The sequence below is a fragment of the Cucurbita maxima genome, unplaced genomic scaffold (genome assembly GCF_002738345.1).
Source record: "Cucurbita maxima cultivar Rimu unplaced genomic scaffold, Cmax_1.0 Cma_Scf00003, whole genome shotgun sequence".
Taxonomy (NCBI): domain Eukaryota; kingdom Viridiplantae; phylum Streptophyta; class Magnoliopsida; order Cucurbitales; family Cucurbitaceae; genus Cucurbita; species Cucurbita maxima.
Genome location: NW_019272019.1, coordinates 5,002,405 through 5,025,477, shown reverse-complemented (window position 1 = coordinate 5,025,477; position 23,073 = coordinate 5,002,405). Strand labels below are relative to the sequence as shown.

The following is a 23,073-nucleotide window of genomic DNA, read 5'->3' as shown; positions in this document are numbered from 1 at the left end:
TGGTGAATTATAATCAAAAGGCAAAGCATGCCTCGTTTAAAGATTACTAAAGCTAATAATTAACTAATACACTCGAACATAGAATCAAAAAAGATGGTAAATTGTGACTTCATACCCCAATCAAATTAGTTGCAAAGAACTTGAAAAAGGTGTGGATTCCACCTTCTACCATAAAAAAAAATGATTCAAAGAGGCTGTGTAAATTTAGAAATCTATTAAACACGTGTTAACAAGCAAACGGCCTCCAACAACTAGTATTACATGTGCTTTTGTGTCTCTGAGCGTAGTCAGCATAGAGTGTTTCCGAGTATGGAAGCGTACACTTATTCGCATTAGTTCATCTAAAGATTGTTAACCTTTTGCACGAGCAAAGAAATCAATTGAGCATCTCAACAATGGCGAAATTGAATACTCCGATCGAATCAGAGAAAGCGCGCAAATTGACAAAGCTCCCCTCGACATTGTTAATGGACAATGATGCAATTCAACAGAGTTTGGTTGCAAAGCACTTCCCAACAATTGTGGGTTTCATCATCATTCTGTTGAAAAACCTTGCTTTTCAGCAACACTCACATGTGTCATGTGCTTGAATAATTCAACACTTCCATCCTTGATTTTCTCTCTGCCTAGCCAAGTTTGGTCCCATGATCTGACTTCATAGTTGAAATTCAGCAAATGGTTTATGGTTTGGATTACAGATATGAAAAACAAAAGAGATTTAGCAAAATGAAATGCGAAAATCAGAGTTGAGGATTTGAATTACAGTGTTGTTCTTGAACTGCTCAAAAGTCGATCGCCAACCGTCTACTTGTCCTTCCTTAGACAACTCAAGCGAAATTACGTTCTGTTCCACATTCAAATTTCATCTGAATTCTTGAAAGCTCTTCTTTCTATTACAAATAATTCTCTAAGCTGATCCATTTGTTGGAGTTTCTCCAGAGATTCCTGTGGAAAAATTATGTAGCTCAAGTCATCTTCTGCTCGACTAATGAACAGAGAAAAATTTAAGTATATGGATTCAAACAGTCACAGATTGGATTTCTTCCTGACATCAATTATCGATCTATTTGCACTAAATACAGCATTTTCAGATGGAATTCTGCGTTTGACAAGCACTCTAGGGTTTATACAGACCTTCAACATTTCAGACATTGCCACAGCTTTACGAACAATAGATGTTCTTCTAGCACGGAGAGAATCGGCATTTTGATTATACATATCAGGTAACAATTCCTCGACAAATATTGAGAAACAATTCCTCGACAGATCCTCGACAAATCAAAAAACAATTGTAGAAGACAATTCCTCGAGAAACAATTTCAGATGGAATTCATCGTGCAATCTGCAGAACGCAAGATATTGAGAAACAACTCCTCGACAAATCGTGTTAAATTCTTCAAAAACTTCTTCAAACTTATGCATCTTACAAAGCAAATAACCTTCAAACTCCCTCCATTTCGCAATCACGATGATGAGGCAGATAACAATGTCTCGTAGGGACAGAATAAAATCCAACAGGTTCGAACTTGTGAACACAATAACATGAGAGACGATTCGAAATGATCGAAAACAGCTTTCAACAGTCTCGAACTCGCACGATTCCAGTCCAGTCCAAAGAGCAACGCGATCGGAAACTCATTCGGCGCAATAATCGTTTAGGCCATTTATTTTACCAAGTATTTTTTTAAGGATTAAGTTAAAGCTTTTTAATTAAATTTGATAAAAATAACTTTAATATCGTATTTCTTCGAAATTCATTATATATTAAAGTTTAACCCAAGGTACAAATTTAATTTTGACATAGAACTGTCACTTAATGTGACTTTATTTATCTCTAAATCTTAAATTAGGTCTTATATTTCATTAGAAACAGAAACGAAACATTTCTTATAATGGTGTGAAAATCCGAAATAAGACACATTTTAAAGCCTTTAGGACATAGTTTGGGCTCCTAGAATATGGCGCACTTGGGGCTTTCTATTTGATTGTATCGAAAGGCCCACAGAACTATGTAGCCCTGTCCCTAATAGATTGACCCAATAAAGGGAACCCACGGACCATATTCTTCGCCAATTTGAGTTTTTCTCACGTCTCGAATGAATTCAAGGATATATTCGAAGGAATTCTGACCCAAAAGAGAAAGCCCAAATAGGATAATATCTGCTAGCGGTGGATCTGGATCGTTACAAATGATATCAGAGCCAGACACCGGATGATGTGTCAGCCTTCTCGCTGTTCCCCGAAGGGGGTAAACACGAAACGGTGTGCAAGTAAGGAACCTGGGGCCTAAAGGGGTGGATTTGGGGGTAGTCCCACATCCATTGGAGGAAGGAAAGAGTGCCAAGGTCGCTGGCTTTGAAGGGGGGTGGATTGTGATGTCCCACGTTGGAAACAACCTAATAGACACATTTTAAAATCGTGAGGCTGGTGTTGATATATAATTGGCAAAAGCGAACAATATCTATTAGCGGTGGACTTGAACTGTCACAATTAATATTAGGGCCAAACACTGAGCGGTGTGCCAAAATAGGACGTTGAGCCCCCAAGAAAGGAAGATTGTGAAATCCGGACGAAACATTATTTTTGTTTCCTTTAATATTTATTATAATCGTAAATGATCACTCATTTTTACTATTTTCCCTCTTATTTTATTAAATAGAATTATACAAATAATTAATTCAATCATAAGTTTTTATTTTATTTTATTTTTTATCTGCCACTTTCAATATAATCAAAAAGCCCAATTTTGTTTTATTTCATAATTTTAAAGATTAAAAAAGTTCCAATTGAATCCATTTATAAAAATTAAATAAAATTATTAGAAAAAACACTGAAGGTTTAATAAAATAAAGTTTGAACGAAAAATTATTTAATTTATCACAAATTAACTATTTAAATAACTTTGTTAATGTTCATTCAAATTGATATAATCTTACAATTTTATATTAAAATTTGATTATTGTCATTTAATTTATTTACTTCTAAGTATCTAAATTTAGTTATATATATTTTAATGAGCTTACCTTTTTTTATAATGAGATTAAAATAGATATAATTTTTTTTATATAAATATATGCAGCATTTATAAGCTTACTTTTAAAAAATAAAATAAGAAATATTTTGTTTTTTATTTTTAAAAATTACCATAATTTTCTCCCAATGACGATTATTTTTTCTTCTGAAAATAGCAAAATAAAAATGATTATTTGTTAAAAAATTTAAAATTTGGTATAAAAAGTCAATAAAGTTGTAAAAAAGAAGTAACGTTTATATAGGCTTAAATATTAATAAAAAATAAAATAAAATAGCGCGAGGATATATTTAAATAATATAAAATTACAGCATTTATTATTTTAAATATATATTTTTTAAAATGGAAGTTCAAACTGTACCTTCGTCTCCCGCTCACGCTCCTTTGACGCTCTCCACTCTATATTTATCTCTCTCATTTCTCAATGTCTCTCCCTGTCCAAAGCTCAGCTTCTCCCGCTCTTTCTCTGTAATTCTGCTTAGAGCTCTGTAGACCGCCATTGGAGGACGTGGAGCTCTTGTCAGCCTGTAAGCTCAAGCTTTGTATTGATATTGTTCTGATCTCTTTCTCTGAATTTTACGAGTATTTATTTTGTGTGTTTAAACGTTTGTTTGGATGTTTTAGCGGTTTCGAAACTATGATGAAGGATGATTATTGTGGGCGTTTCGATTTACTTGGTTTTTGTGCATGTCCTGAATCCACAACGCCGATTTCCGTTTTATTTAAGTGTATTGAGAAATCTAGCTTACGTTTAATGATCTGGCCTTTGTCTTTCCGTTTAAATCATGCGGATTCTTGAGCTTACTTCTTGATTTCTTGTTGTTGCATCCATGTTCTTCGTTTTGGTGCCGGAAATTTGATTTGGAAGCGAGAGTGTTTTCTTCTTCCCTGTTTCGTGGGCGGCGATGGCGAGAGGATTTGTATTGGGTGGGTGGGGGTAGGGAGAGGAGAGATAGGAAGTTTTGTACGGTGCGGGATAAAAATAAACATATTAGGTTTGCACCTCGGGCTCTCGTGATGTCTAATGTTTATGATAGTTATTATCTATGTTCGTAAGCTTGTTTGAAAATGTAGAAGGTACTCGAAACGATCTTTCGTTTCTCTTTTACTTGCACTGTAACAGCTTCATCACCTAGCCATAGAATAAATCACGGATCGAGTGTCATAGCAGTTATGCACGTTATTGAAATTTTTCTCTAGAAGTGTAATCACCTAGCGATCGTTCTTACCTGTTTATTTTATGTTGGCTATGCAGCTTCAATGAAAATGATTTTTGATCTGCTGTAATGAACCGCTGGTCTTCAAGGCAGTAGAAATGAGTATTGTAAACGTTAGTTTTCAAGTTGAAGATCGCTCTGGTAGAATCACGAGAGCACGGGCAAAAGAATTAAGCGAATCAGGAGACGTTCCATGCTCCTCAAAATCTTCTGGAGTTCAGAAGCATATTGTACGAGCTAACTCAAAAAGAGTGGCATCTGATGATATTAACATTTGTTCAATTTCTTCCAGTGGCCTTCCTAATAAAAGAAGAGCAGTGCTCAAGGATGTGACTAACATTTCCACCAAAGGTTCTGATAAGAATTGCAGAAATGCTTCTAATATTCAGGTGAACTTGAATCTTTTGACTTATGTTTTGTTGTTTCTTTGTGAAATGTTGATGTGACTCATGCTGGCGCTGTCGATATAGGCAATTCTTAACTGCTAATGACCACGGTTTGACAGGGAGACAAACCAACTAGAAGAATTTCTGCTAAAGCTAAGGCAAATGCGCCTTTAAATGCTCCTGTAGAAATTCTAGGAGCAGAAGAAGATGAAAACACAAGACTAGCTGAGGACTTATCTAAAATAAGGGTGGTAGAATCGCGAGAGGTATCTTTAAGAGAAACTCTTTGTCACACCAGCGGAGAATGTGGAGTTTTAGATATGGTTCTCTCTGTATCTTCAGAAGAATCTATCCCTCAGCCGAATGGTATGCAACTTCTCTAAAATTACAGTGACTTTGTATTTGTTGTCTTTATGCACTATGGTTTGAACTTTGAAGAATGGATGATTAATTCTAAACTTCTTTTTTTTTTTTTTCCTTCTTTTGGAAAAAAATTGACCTACAATTTGATGCTCAGTCTGCTGCAAGAACTGTATCTGCAGTGTTTGTGGTAGAGCACAATTAATTAGCTCGCAGAATGTTCTAGTTTTGTAGGAAAATTGAACATCATGCAAAAATTGATTGGAAATGGGTCCTTCATGAAGTGAACTGTTAATTATCAATTCTATTGATAGCATTATGTAAATAATGTCAGTGGCAATTGAACATCATATTAACGTAGCATATAAGCATTGCGGCCTTGAATTAGCAAGGAGAGACAGTAATACCATTGTAAAATTTTGCAGAAAAATATATGGCATCTGAACAATCGGCAGCATCAAGTGATACAGGTGTTATAGACATTGATTCAAACTCCAAATGTCTTCAATCATGCAGCATATATGCTCCAGACATATATGACAGAATACGTGTGACGGAGGTTTGTATTAAGGACTTACTGTTCACTGTTGGCCATTGTTGCATTGCCATAGTTAATACAGATGCTGCATTTGTCTAAGGCCATAGGTCATAATTAGTAAAAGGGAAATATGAAACTTCTGACTTTAGGGTCGTCCATTAGTAAAAAAAATATAGATGAGAGGATGCCCCATGTCACAATCGCACTTTTCTTGACAGCGGATTTGGCGATTGTGTGGCACTCACTCAACACTAAGTGAGCCAAGCCAACTTAGGATCTGGTGAAGGTGACATTCTGCTTTCTATTGTCTCTTTCACCTGAAAGTAGTTTTCTAAATTGTAAAGGGAAATATGAAACTTCTGAAATTATTAGGAAGCAGCTGAATTGGTTCTTTGAAAGAAACACTTTAGATGATTGCACTTTATATAAAAATGACTGATTGACGCTTTTAGCTGAATTTTTTCTACTATTTTCAGCTTGATCAAAGGGCCTCAACTACCTATATGGAACAGTTGCAGCGAGATATCACTGCAGACATGCGAGGAATACTGGTTGATTGGCTTATAGAGGTCCGTTTCATCACTGTTGCAGCTTTACTTTGACCAAATTGATATGTTATATTGATTAACTTGCATAAAGACACGAAGTTGACAAAAATCCTTTACATGGGATAATAGAACTCTTTGAATGCATTTTTTTAGTTTAGTTTTATTTTTAATGAAATGCTTACTATTAGTTTTTTTACCATTACATGGCATACTCGTCTATACTTGTGCTGTTAAATACCAATGTGCTTGGAATAGTTAAACAAAAATATTTTGTCAACGTCAATTTTGTTGATGATCAACTGTTTTTTCAGGTTTCTGACGAATACAAGTTGGTTCCAGATACACTCTACCTCACTGTGAATGTTATTGATCGGTTTCTCTCTCGAAATTGTATTGAAAGAAAGCGTCTCCAGCTTCTCGGTGTTGCAAGCATGCTAATTGCATCGTAAGTTTTGATCAGACCTTTCGTACAAATATCCACTAGAGAAATTAACTCATGTAGAAGCTTTGTCAGAGGGAACCATTATTTATAAACATAGGCTAAATAGTATAGATCTAGTATATTTTCCCTCATTGTTTAGATACATGTAGAATAATGAAAATTGAAGGCAACAAATTTGACAATTGTTAACTTTCAAAATTTGAAAATTTTCATTTTTACCATTGTACTTATTGAGCTGGTTGGTTTCCTTTCACCTGAAGAAAATATGAGGAGATCTGTGCGCCAGGAGTGGAAGATTTCTGCTTCATTACAGATAATACTTACACAAAAAGAGAGGTACACATTTTGCTGCTTGATTAGTTTATACTTTAATTATGCTCGACACCATCAAAACTGATTTTAAATGATTAGATGTGTGCTTTAGAGGGATTTTAAATGGAACACAAGTGATTTTGACCATTTTAAAATTATTCGTGCATTTCTTAATCATAATTTGAGCAACCTAGTTAGATGGATCATGTCCTCTTGTAAACTTGTGACTACCCTTCACTCATGATGTTAAGGGAAAAAATTATATAGGAAGAATGTTTGATATACATCTGCTCGTTTGCATCATCAAACGAGTGAAAGAATGTCTTGACTTACCACGAGGGACCTGTTAGTATAGAATAAGGATTTAGTATATGTAATACCCAATCCCACTGCTAGCAAATATTGTCTTCTTTGGGCTTTCTCTTTCTCGTTTCTCCTCAAAGTTTTTAAAACGCGTCTCCTAGAGAGATGTTTCCAGACCCGAAAACTCCGAGGATTTATAGAAACTACCGAGTCAATTTGAATATGAGAATTATTCATATTCCTAGAAGAGACATAGTTGAACGTTGTTGTATCATTTTTGATCCAACGGACCAAAACAGTCGAATATTCACGATTGAAGTGTTTGTTAACAGGTGGTAGAAATGGAGAGTAAAGTTTTGAACTTACTGCACTTTCGGCTATCTGTTCCCACTACAAAGACATTTCTAAGGTATTAGATTGTCACCATTCTTGGATGCTTTAAGTTGGCATATTGACATCTAAACTGAATTGGATATTTCAAATTTACAGGAGATTCATACAATCGGCTCATGCTTCTTACAAGGTATACTCTATCCTAATATCATTATCATTTCTTTATATAAAAAATGATAGCTAATGGTGACATTTTTAACTATTTTGCAATCAGGTTCCTTGCATTGAACTTGAGTTTTTGGCCAATTATTTAGCTGAGTTGACTCTTGTTGAATACAGCTTCCTAAAGTTCCTTCCTTCACTGATCGCCGCATCCGCCGTTTTTCTTGCAAGATGGACACTCGACCAATCGGATCATCCCTGGGTCTGTGCTTCACTCTTATGATATCTATAATTTATTAAGAAAAATTGTCTCAGATTTTGTTGTGTATTTCTTACAGAATCCAACTCTGGAGCACTATACATGTTACAACGCTTCTGAGCTGAAAACTGTTGTGCTTGCCCTCCAAGACTTGCAACATAACGCCAGTGCTTCCTCCTTAAATGCCATACGTCAGAAGTATAGACAACCAAAGGTAATAACAATAACAAAAAAATCTCTATTTTTGTTCTGTTTTGAAACTGTTGGATCATAATGAATACTCTGGCTGATCGCATGATGTTTCTGCTGAGCTTTTTTTTTTTTTTTTGGAAATTATTTTGATGAACTATGCAATTGAAAGGTAAAATTGATGTTTTTTTCATATGTTTCGATTGAGATTAGGCTTCTATTTAGTTCGCTTACTTGTTATTACCATACTTTTAGAAGTTTCTATTGGGATTGACTTCTATTTAGTTCGCTTACTTGTTATGACCATACTTTTAGAAGTTTCTATTTGGATTAGGCTTCTATTTACCCGATGCATCTTTTTGCAGTTCAAATGCGTAGCGACATTAGCGTCGTCTCGATCGGTTCTATCGCTATTTGAAGAACAAGATTGATCACATTCTTGCCAAAAGGATAATCTACAGCAAAAAAAACATCATCCTTCGTGATCTCAATGACTTGGAGGAACCCCACTTCCTCTGCGCTCTCTGGTACTGGCACTTCCAGATATCTCTGTCTGTGATATTTTGTGTACATTAATATTCCCATAGCTTAAAATACATTGTGTTTGTGAATCCAAAAAGCTCATTTGGAGGCAATGTTCATTGTTTGGTGACTTTAGCTTTCGTTACTCTTCAGCTATTGTAGCAATATGGGGCTGCTCCTTTTAGCGCCTTACATTTTTGTATCCAAAACCTAAATGAATAAACATGGCTGGGAGTCTCTTTAGACTACCCTCTCTCTTCTTCTTCATTGTATACTGACTCTGTTTGGTCCTTACTTTTTCAAAAGTGACTCATAGGTTAGATTTGTCCATTAGTTTTCAATGTCACACAATCGCACTTTTAAAGGCAGCGGACTAGCGATTGTGCGGCACTCACTTTCCAACGACAAGTGAGCTAAGCCAATTTGTACTTGCGTCGCCTACGGCCAAGCGACGTATGATCGAGCCTCTAGCNGAGAGAGATTTTAGAAAGAGAGATTTTTGAAAGAGACGTTATATAAGCAAGCAAGAGAGAGATAACAACGGCTTAGCATATATAACCTTGGGTAGGGAGAAGTTGACAACTAGTCATATCCCCTATAGTACATTTTGAGACATTTCATGTCTGGCAGGCCTAGACATGATATTTTTGAGGCGTCATACGCCCTAGAACTATAGAAGTAAAAACTCTGGCAGGCCTAGACATGATATTTTTGAGGCGTCATACGCCCTAGAACTATAGAAGTAAAAACACTAGAATGAAAAGACATGATAAGGGTTTGGCTTGTCATAGGCATGCGGCCATGGGCAACACGCCCTGGACCAGCATGACCGTGAACTTTAAAAATATTTGTTAGGTTCAACTATATTCTTAAATTATATGTTTTGTGTCGTCTTTGATCTAGTTGTTAATTCGATTTTTTAAATTATTGTTTGTTTTTAAGCCGTCTACATTAGAGATCTATATTAAATATAAAATTGAAAAAGGCTAAGAAAGAATGTTATTATATATTCTTGTAATTTAAAATGTATTTTATATTTCTTAAAGTTAAAATGTATTTTACAGAAAATCATAGAATAGTAATTTACTTAAATTGATAAATTAATAAAACATGAGAAATAATCTTTAAATTGATTCCAAATATATGACTAAATTTTATCATTTGAAAATACTAAAAAGAAATAAATCCAAGTAAGGAGATAATATTAGAGAAAATAAATTATTAAATCAAAATTTTAAAATTTTCCATCCATAATCTTGTAACTTTATTTATTTAGAAGCTTAAATTGATTTAATAAAGATTATATATATATATATATATATATATATATATATATATATATATTTTATCATAGAATAGTATTTTTTTTTTTTTTTTTTGTAATTTTTACTCTAAATTTTAAATTTCATTAAATTACTCAACTTTTATTGGGTTTTTAGAAATTTGTTTATTTTGTTGGTTAAAATTAATTGGAAAAATTGGCCAAATTTCCAATCATTATATTTTGTCAAATAAAAAATTTCTCCCGAAAAAATGTCATTATCACAGTGGGGGCAATTTTGCAAGAACCGAAACTGACACGTAATCCGCGACACGTGTGAACCCATTTTAAGATAGCGGCTTTCGATGTGGCTGACACGTGGCGGTGAAGACGATGCACCGGACATATAAATTGGATTTTTTCACTCACTGTAATTGATTGAAATCCCTTAGGGTTTGTATCTTGAATCCTCTCCCTTTTTCTTCCCTCAAAAGTTTCGACCCTTCCAGATCTCTCTCTCTCTCGATTCCGTTTCCGTTCCTCTCTCAACTCTCCTTAGCTCATTCGTCTTCATCGTCACTCCTCTCTGGATTTTTTTTCTTTCTATCTGGTGACCTTTCACTGGTACTGCGTTCGTCGCGCCGTTTACGGTTTCTGCGGTTCGTGCTGCATCGGATGATTTGTGTATGTATGTTCGCTTCTTGCCTTTTTGAATGGTTTTTTTTTGTTTGATCTGGATTATGGGGAGGTTTTCGGTTAGGGTTTTAGGTTTTGGATGTTGGTATGCTTTTGGCTGGGTTGTTTCTGGATTGTTGCGATGATTGTGGGGTTCTTGAGTTTTATGAATTTGTGTCCTCTTGCTGCCTTTTTTTCTTTTACTTGGAGTGAATTAGTTCTCGGTTCTTCGGCTAATTTTTTCTTTGTGGATTTTTGTTTTGAAATCGAGTTTTTGGGATTGTTGTGGCGGATAATTTTTTTTTTAAGGCTATACTTGGTGTTTATGTGAGGAGAATTGATCTATAATTTTTAGTCTGTAAGGTTTATTACTTCCCTAGATATCCGTGTACGTATTCGTCGGTTGTGTGGGAACTCGTTTGGTCATGTTACATAGTTTTAAAAGAAAAAGAAAATATTACATACCTGGATTATATATACTGAAACTGAAGCCCTGTTGTGACAAACGTTTTGTGATGTTTTATCGATCCAACATATAATTTTAGTCTGTTTGGGATCTTAATGGATGGAGTAGTAGTCTTCTTTTCAAAGTAGTAAGATCTATATGATTTCTTTTGTTCTTGTAGGATCTATCAACCTGACTTGATCATTCTCCTTCCGTATGAAACTCATGTTTATTATTTTATAACAGTAGCCTATGAGGTTTTCGTGAGTGGTGCCTGAGGCAGTATCATCAATCTCATGGCCTTAATGTCATGCCTTGAGGCTATATTGTCAGAGTCACATGCCCCGACTTTGTTTTGGAAAATGGAGTTTGATAAACTGTTGGTTTGGAAATTCAGTGTGCAGAATTATAGATTCAATAAACCACAATCCTGTTTCTGAAATAAGTTATTGGAGTACCGTTATTCCTGATACAATTCTGCAGTTCTTGATATTATTTTGATTCTGAAAGATGTATTTTTGTTCTAAATGCAGATGCTGAAGTTTTTTTCCCTTAAGGTGATAAAGCATATCACATGGACGATAGTTGATGTTTGCGTAACTAGTGCAAATTTATTGTTTGTGATGCTGCTGCTGCTGTAGCCTGGTCAACTATCGTTTTTCTGAAGAATTCAATACCAGGAATGCAAAGTAGACAGTTGGACCCTATATCAAACAAAATGGAATCTTCACTTTCAGAAGCTCAACGAGGGGTTGTAGTTTCTTCCAATGATTCTTCATTGCATCAATATTTAGTACCTAATAGGCAAATGGAACTAATGGGATCAATAGCTGGTGGATCTCTAGCTCAGAGTGGAATGGTATCATGCATGCAAACCGGACATATTGATGTTAAAGCTGGAAATTTTGGACAGCAACAATTTCAATTACCTAGCAATCCATTTGGAGGTACTGGAAGCATGCTAAGAACTGCAGAAGGGGTGCTGTCACTTCCCATGAAGCGCAAGGCATCAATTGAGTCTTTTAATCCTCTCTCACAGCAGTCTCCATTGCACAATAAGCGAGTTGCATCCATGGAACATCGTCCATGGTTGCATCAAACATCTGGAATAGCCAGAAGGCCTCCTTTACAAATACCAAACAATGCCCCTGTATCAATGCATTCCCCTGCTGGAATTAAGAGAAAGGTACAGCAAATGGAATCACATCCAACTAAAGTTCGACATCAACGTCCCACTGCTTCCAAAGGCCAGAGTGCTCCGTTGGCTCCAACTTCCAAAATTCAAAATGAGCCAACAGGATCCGTGAGATCAAAGATGAGGGAGTCCTTGACTGCCGCATTAGCCTTGGTTACACAGCAGCAAGATAAGTTACCTAATGACGAAAAAAGTTCTTTAACTGAGGCTGAAAAGTCTGCAGTTCCAGAGCAGGAAAATTCTGTATTTTCTGGTCCAGCTATTGGTCATGTATCTGATGACTCCAAGAAACTGTTCTCTGAAAAATTAGATTCTGTTGGTCTTGAAGACAATGTAGGAAAGATGTTAGATAAGAGTTCTCTATGTGTAAATGTTAGTGATTTAGAGCCGTTGAGATATGATGGACGGGTGTTTCAACAGAATAATGTTTTGTCGTATGAAGACATTTCTTTTGGGGATAACTTTTTTATTAAAGATGATCTTTTGCAAGAAAATGGTCTCTCTTGGGTACTGGAGGCTGATTTAGGAGTAACGGATAAAAAGGAAATGCGAACTGATGAACTTCAGAAGATGGACGTTGGTGTAGCAAATAAAAACCAGGGAGAAAAACCAGTTCAGACGCCTGAGGCTTTGGCACTTAAAATTGAAGAAGAATTATTTAAATTATTTGGTGGTGTTAATAAAAAGTACAAGGAAAAAGGAAGGTCCCTTTTGTTCAACCTGAAAGACAGAAACAATCCCGAATTGAGGGAAAGGGTTATGAGTGGGGAAATTACCCCCGAAAGATTATGCTCGATGACTGCTGAGGAGCTTGCATCAAAGGAGCTTTCCGAGTGGAGAATGGCGAAAGCTGAAGAACTTGCACAAATGGTAGTTTTACCCGATTCTGAAGTTGATATAAGGCGTTTGGTAAAGAAGACTCATAAAGGTGAGTTCCAAGTAGAAGTTGAGCAGTACGATAATGCCTCTGCAGATGTTTCATCTGGGGCTTCTGCATTTTCTCAGAGTCAACTAAATAAGAATGAGACCGATGGTGGGTCTTCTGATGAATCTGAAGCAATTAAGGACGAACAGAATATTCCTGGTCAGAAAAATGGTGCATCTGACAAGGATAATTACACTTTCACAATTCCATCAAATGAAGGGGCTGATTTGATGCAAGGACTAATGGTTGATGACGGACTTAAGTATACAGAGTCACTGCCTCCAATCGTTTCCCTAGATGAGTTCATGGAGTCCCTTGATACAGAGCCACCTTTTGATATTTTAGCTGAAGATGCTGGAAAATTGTCGCCTATTTTGGAGAAGGGTGAGCCAGAGCCTAGCTCTTGGTCGAAGTCTGCAGCTCATTCTACGAAAGGTGCAACAGATGTCAGTATAGACAAAAATAAGAACAATGAGGAATCTAATACAAAAGCAGATATTGGCTCATCTTCTGCCGTTCAAATGGATTTGAAATCTAAACATAGTAAAGCTGATGTGGATTCTAATGACAATCAAGCTGGTTCTGAAACATCTGATAGGAATGACGGTGCAAAATCTACTAGTGATAGTACTGCAAAATCTGGGACTGAATCCCTGTCTAGCACATTTAAGTTGGAACATCTATGGGATGGCATTCTCCAGTATAATATTTCGACAATGACTCCAGTTGTGGGTACCTACATAAGGTAAGTAATCATATATTTCTGTTGAATTTTATGATGTTACTTGAAATTTATTGCATGTCTCCTCCTTACATTGATCAATCAGCAGCCCAGCATTAGCATGAATCCATAGGCTTTCCATGTTTTTTCATTTTGCGCCTTCTCATGCGACCATTGATATTTTAGGGATTCCTTTTGATTTAGTGAAATGTTTGCCAAGTTGGAGTACTGCTTTGAATGTTAGATAGATAATAGTTGTTTCAGTAAATGAGGATCTGGTGTTTTTGGTTGGTTTCCATGACTGGAGCTTATTATGTTGTATAGTTCTTTTTATTTGGTGTTGATTTTTACTGAATTCTAAAAGCTATCTCATGGGTTTTATGGCCATGAATGTTGAATTGTGCTCATGATGTTCTTGATGCGTTTTTCAAAAATGGTTTTGCTTTGCGCAGTGGTGAAAGGACTTCAGCGAAAGATTGGCCTGGCATTCTTGAGGTCAAAGGGAGAGTCAGATTGGATGCGTTTGAGAAGTTCCTTCAAGAGCTTCCATTATCTCGGAGTCGTGCCGTTATGGTATCTATAGTTTATTTTTGTTGTACGGAAAATGAAATGCACTTGAAATCCACTCCCCCCGGTGACAGAAAAGAACCAAAACAACAAAAGATGAAAGATCAAATAATAATCTTTAAAATTTTCTTCAGTGTTTTCCATTTAAACCTTCTGGCATCCATGCTCGTTATAACAATAGGTTTTTTGCTCTTTCGCCGGAGATTGTATACAAAAATAACAACTCCATTCGTTTTACCTCAATTGGTTATTGTTTTTGTGCGCAAGCACATTGCCTATCGGATAATCTTTCATGAAAATTTTAAATACTGTGCGATGTCAACCGTTCAAAAGCATCATATAGCTTTTGTTTTCATAAAAAATGTGAAAATCAACTAAAATTGGTTCAACTATGTTAGTGAGTGAAAAATTAAGACACTGCAATTCCAATTCGATTTTAGTCATCAAACGGGCGTGTCTTTCTCTTTCTGTTCGCCATTTCATTAAATTTGCTTTCATAACGGAGGAATTAGTAGGGTCGTATGTGCAATAACAATTTTGGGTATCATAATAACATTATTGCTGTTGGTTCTGTTCTTCGTTTCTGGGTTTTGTTGGAGATACTGATTTCAATTTTTCTTGCAGGTTCTTCATTTGGATTTGAAGGAGGGTCGTCCTGATAGTGATCGAGCGAATCTCCGGGAGGTAATAGATTTGGTTATCCCTTTAAATGTCTTTTCCAGAAGGCTTCTGCGTTCCTGCTGCAGTTTTTATAGTTGAAAGTTAAAATGTTGCAGGTTGCCGAGTCGTATGTTGCGGATGAGCGAGTCGGTATAGCGGAGCCTGGCTCGGGGGTTGAATTTTACTTTTGCCCCCCACATGGAAGAATTCTTGAAATGCTTTGCAGGATCCTTCTAAGGGAAAATAATGAGGCACTTAATGCAATTAAAAATGGCCTAATAGGCGTTGTTGTATGGAGAAAAACTCAATTAACGTCTATGTCCCCAAACTCAACGTCACACCACAAACGCAGTTCAAAAAAGCAACATTTTAGTTCTAGAAGACAGCAGGAGTCATCGAACTTGAAAGCTAATAATATTTCCCCTAAACAGACTATTACTCATGGTTATTTTCCTGCTGCCGGTGCTCGTCCTCTGCCTGAGGAGGAGGATGCGGATGGTGATGACGATGTTCCTCCCGGGTTCGGTCCTTCAACTGCTCGGGATGATGATGATCTTCCTGAGTTTAATTTCTCTGGTTCTGCAAACCCTTCTGTGTTTTCTTCCCAGACCAACACCCCCACTACCACCCGAGGGCTGCAGAGGCATCCCTCATTCCGCCCAGCTTCTTCCCAAACTGGGTCTCGCCCTGTAGAGCAAATGCGAGAGCTTGTACAAAAATATGGGCAAAACCTATCTAACAGCCCCTCCACTGGAAACTGGGGAGAAAGGAGCTTAAGTTCGGTAGCTATGCAGCCATGGAATGATGACGACGATGACATCCCGGAGTGGCAACCACAAGCAGCAGCCTCACAGCAGCTGCCCGTGCGTGGGTTCCATCAGCCGACGCTGAGGGCTCACTACATGGTGAACCAGCAGCAGCCTGTAGGGGCCCCAGCGCCCTTAAGTGTGAGTCAACAAGGGACGTGGTGGGGTCCTCAGCAAGGCCACAACAACAGCAACAATATACAGCCTGCAGGGAATTTAGGTGGTAGTCATAGTAGTAGTGGTCAGTTTTATGGGGCTTTTGGGCGATCAGCTCCTTCCAACCCTTCAAATAATAGAGGGTTTTGAATTTTTCCTTTGTTTTATGTAAAGTTAAATTCTTTGTTCCTTCTCTCTTTTCGTCTCCTTTTCTCTTTTTAGCTTTTGTCTTATTATTTCTGTTGTAATCTTAGAATTTCTCACTTCTCTTTTTGTAAGATTTAGGGTCGATCCCGAGGCCTTTTAGGTCCACCTTTATAGGTTATTGAAGGAAGAACACACATGGAAGCTGAATCTTTGGGTTCATACATATTTACTACAGTCTAAGACGGATCCTTGAAGTACTTTTATTCAATGGATATTCATATTATTTGAAGTATTTGCTTGAAATGCATCAAAATGTTTTTGTAATCTTTAAAAGAAAAATGTTTTTTTCTTTGTACAAATGAAAGAACAATAGGGAAATTGTTGACAGAAGGTTACAGCTTACACATATGGGTAAGTTACAAGAGCGGACATCTAAATTTATGAGGGCATACTGTTTCAACAATCCTTGGCCGATGGTTTTCACCTTTGGTTGATTAAACATCACCAATGCTCTCTTCCTTCATCAGCCTCCCAAAGCACGTTTGAGTCCTGCTCGTTGCTCGTGGGTTAATCTCGTCGGGAACTTTACCTCGAATTTGATCTTCAAATCGCCCCGGTTACCTGGCTCTCTTACAATTGGCATTCCCTCTCTGGTGATTGTGAGCTCGTAGCCCGGGCTAACGATGTCTATTACGGGTATTGACAGGTTACGACCATCGAGTGTGGTAAGATTTACAGTGGTTCCACCTAATGCCTCTGCGAGTGTCACCTTATGGTTCATAATGATATCATTACCATCTCGTTTGAAAACATCATGGGGCTTCTCATCAATAACAAACACTAGATCTGCAGGCAGCTGGTTTGGCTGTTCATTGCCTTTGTCTGGGAAGGTGATTTTGGTTCCCTTCTTCCAGCCAGGCTTCACGTCGATGGTCAATATCTCCGTCTCGGGGACCCGTCGTCTATAACATTTTGATACACAAGATGGAACAGAGTTCATTACAGAAGAACAAGCTATGGAAAATTTAAAAATATCAGAAAATTGACCCTCACAGTTCCAGAATTCTATAAGTCATGCTGACAATTTAAACCTTCTCCTTTTTACCTCAAAAGTTTAAATCCGTAAATACTATGACTACATCTTACAAAGCCTTTAAAATGCATTTGCTAGAGAAAAGTTTCCACACTCTTACAAAAAATGCAATCCACCCCTTCGAGATCCAGCGTCTTCGCTGACACTCATTCATCTCTTTAATCGATGTTGTTCCTCTCTCCAATCGAGGTGGGATCTCACAATCCACCACCCTTCGAGGTCCAGCGTCCTCACTGACACTCGTTCCCCTTTTTAATCAATGTTGTTCCCCTTTTTAATCAATGTTGTTCCCCTCTTTAATCAATGTTGTTCCCCTCTTTAATCAATATTGTTCCCCTCCTCTTTAATCAATGTTGTTCCCCTCCTCTTTAATCAATGTTGTTCCCCTCCTCTTTAATCAATGTTGTTTCTCTCTCCAATCGGTGTGGGATTTCACAATCCACCCCTTCGGGCCACACCGCCCGTGTCGTGTTTGGCTCTGATACCATTTGTAAGAGCCCAAACCCATTGCTAGTGGATATCGTCCTCTTTGAGATTTGCCTTTCAAACTTTCTCCACAAGATTTTTAAAACGCCTTTGCTAGGAATAGACTCCACACCCTTATAGAGAACTCTAATGGATGTGGGATATCACATAAACGAAACCAGAAGAATGAAGCAAGAAGGTAAAATGGAAGAAAATGGCATACCCGTTTGCATCAACTACGGTTCTTGAAATCTTCATTTTCCTTGTTGATCCAGAGTACAGCTCCTCAAGAGTGCAGGGCAATTTGCTCTCAACCGGTGGAGGTTTTTTTGGTGTAACATTTTCACTATATGTTCTAAAGAGGTTTTCACTTCCACCAAATCCCCCAAAAACTCCTCCCTCTGATTGGTACCTCATGGACTTCCCTGGTCCTGATGAACCAAACCCAAAAGGGCTGCTCCCAAAAAATTCTGCAAAAATGTCCTCTGCATTCCTCGGATTAAATCCGCTCGACCCGCCACCGCTACCATTTCCAAATGGGAAGCTTCCACTGCTTGGTGGTGGTATATCTTTCAACCCTTCTTCACCATATTGATCATAAATAGCCTTCTTCTGGGGGTCACTCAACACCTGTTTTATAAAACTTATCTGATTATACAAACAGTTTGGACATTCGTTTCTAGTCATTGGCAAAAAATGAATCAGAAATAAATAATCATCTGGCAAAAGTCTGGTTTCAATCTCAAGACAGAATAACACAGAACCACAAAGCATCATAAATTCTGATTTGGAGCGTTGGAGAGTTCGAAAATGGAAAAGAGACAACTCTAATCCGCCTAAAACAAAACCATTTGAGCCATGTTTTGAATATCCAACCTTAAGAAAATCATTAAAAAGTTCATCCTCACAAATTTCCAACCATGTTTGTTGGCCATCTAAGCTAAGTTCTATAGATTCTTTCAGCAAGAAAATGAACGTAAGCCCTAATTCATTCCCATTCTCACGGCCCAACTGATAAGAAAACAAAAATTTCCTAAAGAATAATATAAACTAAAGAAGAAGAAGAATAAACCATTTTATGGATTTAATAAACAAGAGATGCAAAATCTTGCCTCATAGGCCTCGGAGATCTGCTTGAATTTGGTTTCAGCTTCTTTCTTGCTGTTTGGGTTTTTATCAGGGTGCCATTTCATGGCCAGCCTTCTATACGCCTTCTTGAGATCGTCGTCATTGGCGTTCCTGTTCACCTTCAATATGTTGTAATAATCTACTCCCATTCTCGATCGATTCCAACAAAAATCAGATCCACTCCCTCAAAATCCCTACAAATAGCCAGATCTTCTAAATGATCTTCAACTCGTACCCGAGCCTCTCTTGGCTCATAAACCATACGCCAAATCTTGAAGGTGCAAAACACAGACAATTTTTTTGATCGATCCTCCTCTGCGGATCGGAAACACGAAGTCAAGATTCTGGATCCGATGTTTTTTTCAATGAAATTGGACTGAGAAAAAAAAATGTATGCGATCCAGAATTCGTACACAATGGAGAAAGAACTGATGGGTCGATATTGTTGTGATGCACGTAGGTGGAGATCTATATGGATACCGCGTTTGCTGAGTGTTGAGATTTTATAACCGAAACTCGCGGTGAATTTCAAATTCTCGTTTAGATTATTCATTGTTTTTTTTTTTCTTTTCTTAATTATTTTATCCCCCTTCCATAATAGGGTTGGGATTACGCTTCTCATCTTTCCAATTGTACTAAAAATTATATAATAGCTAAATAAATAGATAAATTACATTGAGAGAATATACAATCCAACATTTTTTTTTTTTTTTTTTTTTTTTTTGTTGTAATTTAATAATTCCAATATCATTTGATTATTGATTCCGTTATTCTCATAAGTGAAATATTTGATATAATTCCTTTGATAGATTCTTAAAATTTAAAAATGTCTTATTCTCCAAAGATAAGAATATCTGCGGTAGGCTTATGCTGTTACAAATAATAACAAATGATATCAAGCAAGTTCAAGCAATACGCCATGACGATACTAGGCTCCGAGGATAGATTGTGAGATACTCGTTGTTGAACATTTCTTACAAAGGTATGAAAACTTTTTTTTTAAACTTTAAGGGAAGCCCAGAAGAGAACAATATCTACCCTACAACACAAAAGAGGTGAAGAAGGGAATATCAATAAGCAAAGCTTGCCCTATTTCGATCTTTTTGATCGGTCAAACCGAAGACACCGACAACGTTGCAAACGAGTTCATGTAAGTACAAGGAACTCGGAACACTATACAATCCTATAACCAGAGAGGATCCCTTATCCTAAAGTAATCTAAGGAAAACCAGGAAAGGAAACAGAAAACCACTTCTCAAAACCAACAGGCACTCCTAGAATCTGGTTGAAGTACTTGCGCCACTGGCTACATTCTTCATTCTGGAAGAAAGTTGATCAGCAGCTGCAAACCCAGATTCCGAGATATCACCGATGTCCAAAGAGTCCGGGAGACTTTCAGGGTCGTATTCAAAATCAGACGGATGTTTGTCCTAAATATCAAATTAAACCAACAAAAGAGTTAGTTAAACATAGATACCATTCACAACATGCATAAGATCATCATACGTGATACTAATAATGCAAATCACAAGCATAAACAATGTTCGTCAACCAAGTTTGTACGGTAACAACAGTCGAGTGAAACAGCAGTTTAAGATAAAAAGGCAGACAGAGAAAACCTCAAGTTGGTTCAGCATGTCCATAGCAGCATCCAAGTCAGCGTTATTTGCAAAATAGACACCAGCAAGGGACTGTTCAGATAGTCCAGGGAAACAGATTTGAAGCAATTCCAGTTCCATATTAACTTCTGTATGAAAAGTCTCCATTTCAGTGAATTCACTATTGTCTTTTGACAATGATCCATGAAAAGGGTGATTCTTCACAGCAGGAGCAACTGCATCATCAGGTGCCTTTTTACCATTGCGCAAATTTAAACCACACATTTTCTGTTCAGAATTTCCCGGAAGGTTAGCCCCAATATTTTCCCTGGAAGAGCTTTCTGCCATAAAAGCTTTGTTAGCCTCTCTCTTGGAGATTGGAATGTAGGATGTTGCATACGGGTTCAAAGATGATCCGTGCGGCTTCATTGCACCAGATGCAGAAATTATTGCTATCTCGTCCTGTTCTTCCTGCAAAACAATTGAATGAAATGCTAACAGATGCAGAAATGATTCAAAGAAATGATTGGATCCGATGGAAGAATGAGGTAGTTCAAAACTCATAGCACTTGGTATGAAATGCAACATCAAGTCCTTCAAGTTCTGCAAGCATTTCGTATAGATAATTCCAAGGAGCAATGAACACTCAGATCAAGAACTCAAGACAGCTGCAACACATAATACGCTAACAATTTCACAGCAATGAAATTTTTTAGCCATTGGAAGCATAATTCGGATGATCAGAAAGAAAATATTATTACATCTATGCCTATAAAAAGTTGAAACGAACTCCAAGAAAAGCAAAGATCAGACCATGGAAGCATCAGAAGAATCAAATCTATAAAGCAAACCACTTAAAAACCAAGATTTAAAGAAGAAAGTCTACGTATCCAAAGCTAAGATTTACTAAGTATGATTTCATCACTTCACAATGGCAGAAAGAAAATATTGATAACCACATACATCAGAATAACCGGCCATTACTTCTAAACCTAACATTTCTTCGACTGATAATATCGAACCACAGCAAATCAATTGGATAACAGAGCATATATAACAACACCAGTTTCAACGCCACAAAACTTCCTCTATTTCACTTATCAGTCCAAAATTACATGAAAAAAACAAAGAAACTCGAGAATTCAACATCTAACACGACGGTCGGACTCCCAAACAAGAAACTCACCATCGAAGACAAAATCTCTATCTCCCAGGTCGAATTTCAACACAGTAAGAATTTGAGAAACCCTAATCGCTCAGGTTAGCGAATGAACGCAATGATCGGTAAGTTGGAATTGAGATGGACAAGTAAGATTGTGAAAGATTTGAGTTGTGATATAAGAAACTTCCTACTTAAGTTTTGACGATTGATTAGAGGATTACGTTTGGATATTAGATGCGATGCTCTCCGTTAGAATATATAGTTAAAAAGAACAAAAAGTCGGCGAGTTCAAATTACGCGTGATTAAGATTTAGTTTTAAATTATTTTAAATAAAATATCCTTCTATTGAACTAAAATAATAATAATAATAATAAAAAATAATTTTCATTCACTTTTATTTTGACATTATTCTCTACAATGAATATTATGTGTCCTTCGTTAACTTGATTTAGTCGATTATAAGTTTATTCTATATCTATATCGGACGAGATCAGAATAGGAGCCAAACTGGAATAAGGCTAGATTATATAATTCTAATTATGAGAAGGGGTCATTCGAGCGTATTTAAATAGATACTATATTTACATATGCATCCCTACGTCTTTACCATACATCATTTAGGATTAAGAATAGCTACCTTCCATTTAAGATTAGGGATAGGCATACGGACCTGGGCTTCTATTGAATCGTCAAAACTTACCCTACATCATTTAGGATTAAGAATAAGCTACCTTCCATTCATGATTAGGGATAGGTGTACGGACCTGGGCTACCTTCCATTTAGGATTAGGAATAGGCGTACGGACCTGGGCTACCTTCCATTTAGGATTAGGGATAGGCGTACGAACCTGGGCTTCTATTGAATCTTTAGAACCATAGGTTGAAGTCTGTATTTCCATGAATTAACATCTTAGTTGGAGACCAGATGTGGAAAGAAGCAATACCGGAACCCTTTTGTATAAATAGAAAGAACAAATAGTTATTGGAGGTTCGGATGACACTCATGGACAAATAGCCTCACATTTATATACAAAAGATCTCCGTCAATAAGAATTCATTAGCATTCCGTACTAAAAAAGAAAAAAAATGATTTTCCTTTTTTGGTTGTTCGTAACAAAAGTCCAAAAACAAATTAAAAAAAAAGGACTAGAGTTCGAGAAAAAAAAAAAAAAAAAAAACGTGTTTGCTANAAAAAAAAAAAAAAAAAACTAAACGTGTTTATAAATATATTAAACCGAACAAAAAAGAATGGATCTATCCAAAACCATTTTCCATTTTCCATTTTGCAACAGTCACAGCAGCTATCATTCTCTCATGGACATTTTTTGCAATGACATACCGAACTTCTATTGTGAAAAAACGAATACAAGGTCATACAAAAACGACGCCCCCGCAAACAACGGGAGCTAAGAAACAAGCTGCTACAAAAAGGGTCTCCAATCGATTCTCGAGATTCTCGAGAACAC

The 23,073-nt window shown here is 36.9% G+C and overlaps 4 protein-coding genes and 1 long non-coding RNA gene across 7 annotated transcripts; 2 read left to right on the top strand and 3 right to left on the bottom strand.

The window, feature by feature from the left end:
- Positions 1–623: 623 nt before the first annotated feature.
- LOC111476682 lies at positions 624–1,647 on the bottom strand. The gene is made up of 4 exons (XR_002717149.1): positions 1,428–1,647; positions 1,135–1,342; positions 764–945; positions 624–653 (listed from the first exon to the last, which is right to left on the bottom strand). It is a non-coding gene; the product is annotated as an uncharacterized LOC111476682 (long non-coding RNA).
- Positions 1,648–3,394: 1,747 nt separating this feature from the next.
- On the top strand, positions 3,395–8,850 carry LOC111476627 (cyclin-A2-2-like). Of its 2 annotated transcripts, none has more exons than XR_002717139.1 (12): positions 3,395–3,558; positions 4,287–4,637; positions 4,754–5,000; positions 5,420–5,553; positions 6,009–6,101; positions 6,392–6,525; positions 6,783–6,858; positions 7,470–7,546; positions 7,627–7,660; positions 7,810–7,894; positions 7,971–8,105; positions 8,446–8,850. XR_002717139.1 is itself a non-coding variant. In XM_023120389.1 (12 exons), exons 2-12 carry the CDS (start codon positions 4,347–4,349, stop codon positions 8,509–8,511), a joined length of 1,437 nt encoding a protein of 478 aa, XP_022976157.1. In that variant the 5' UTR covers positions 3,396–3,558; positions 4,287–4,346; the 3' UTR covers positions 8,512–8,850. The 2 variants fall into 2 exon arrangements, 1 of the variants encoding a protein (XP_022976157.1); XM_023120389.1 differs by having other exon boundaries at positions 3,396–3,558; positions 7,745–7,894.
- A 1,468-nt stretch (positions 8,851–10,318) lies between these two features.
- Positions 10,319–16,443, top strand: LOC111476596 (death-inducer obliterator 1-like). Of its 2 annotated transcripts, none has more exons than XM_023120322.1 (5): positions 10,319–10,547; positions 11,517–13,848; positions 14,277–14,397; positions 15,016–15,075; positions 15,168–16,443. In XM_023120322.1, the coding sequence occupies exons 2-5, from the start codon at positions 11,666–11,668 to the stop codon at positions 16,161–16,163; spliced, it is 3,360 nt and encodes a 1,119-aa protein (XP_022976090.1). In that variant the 5' UTR covers positions 10,319–10,547; positions 11,517–11,665; the 3' UTR covers positions 16,164–16,443. The 2 variants fall into 2 exon arrangements, with proteins under 2 accessions (XP_022976090.1, XP_022976089.1); XM_023120321.1 differs by having other exon boundaries at positions 10,319–10,551.
- Positions 16,444–16,462: 19 nt separating this feature from the next.
- On the bottom strand, positions 16,463–19,380 carry LOC111476642 (dnaJ homolog subfamily B member 4). The gene is made up of 3 exons (XM_023120410.1): positions 18,831–19,380; positions 17,942–18,348; positions 16,463–17,122 (listed from the first exon to the last, which is right to left on the bottom strand). Exons 1-3 carry the CDS (start codon positions 18,993–18,995, stop codon positions 16,684–16,686), a joined length of 1,011 nt encoding a protein of 336 aa, XP_022976178.1. The 5' UTR covers positions 18,996–19,380; the 3' UTR covers positions 16,463–16,683.
- A 458-nt stretch (positions 19,381–19,838) lies between these two features.
- Positions 19,839–21,786, bottom strand: LOC111476662 (polyadenylate-binding protein-interacting protein 5-like). Its single transcript, XM_023120432.1, has 3 exons — positions 21,631–21,786; positions 20,466–20,915; positions 19,839–20,276 (listed from the first exon to the last, which is right to left on the bottom strand). Exons 1-3 carry the CDS (start codon positions 21,631–21,633, stop codon positions 20,121–20,123), a joined length of 609 nt encoding a protein of 202 aa, XP_022976200.1. The 5' UTR covers positions 21,634–21,786; the 3' UTR covers positions 19,839–20,120.
- Positions 21,787–23,073: the final 1,287 nt, after the last annotated feature.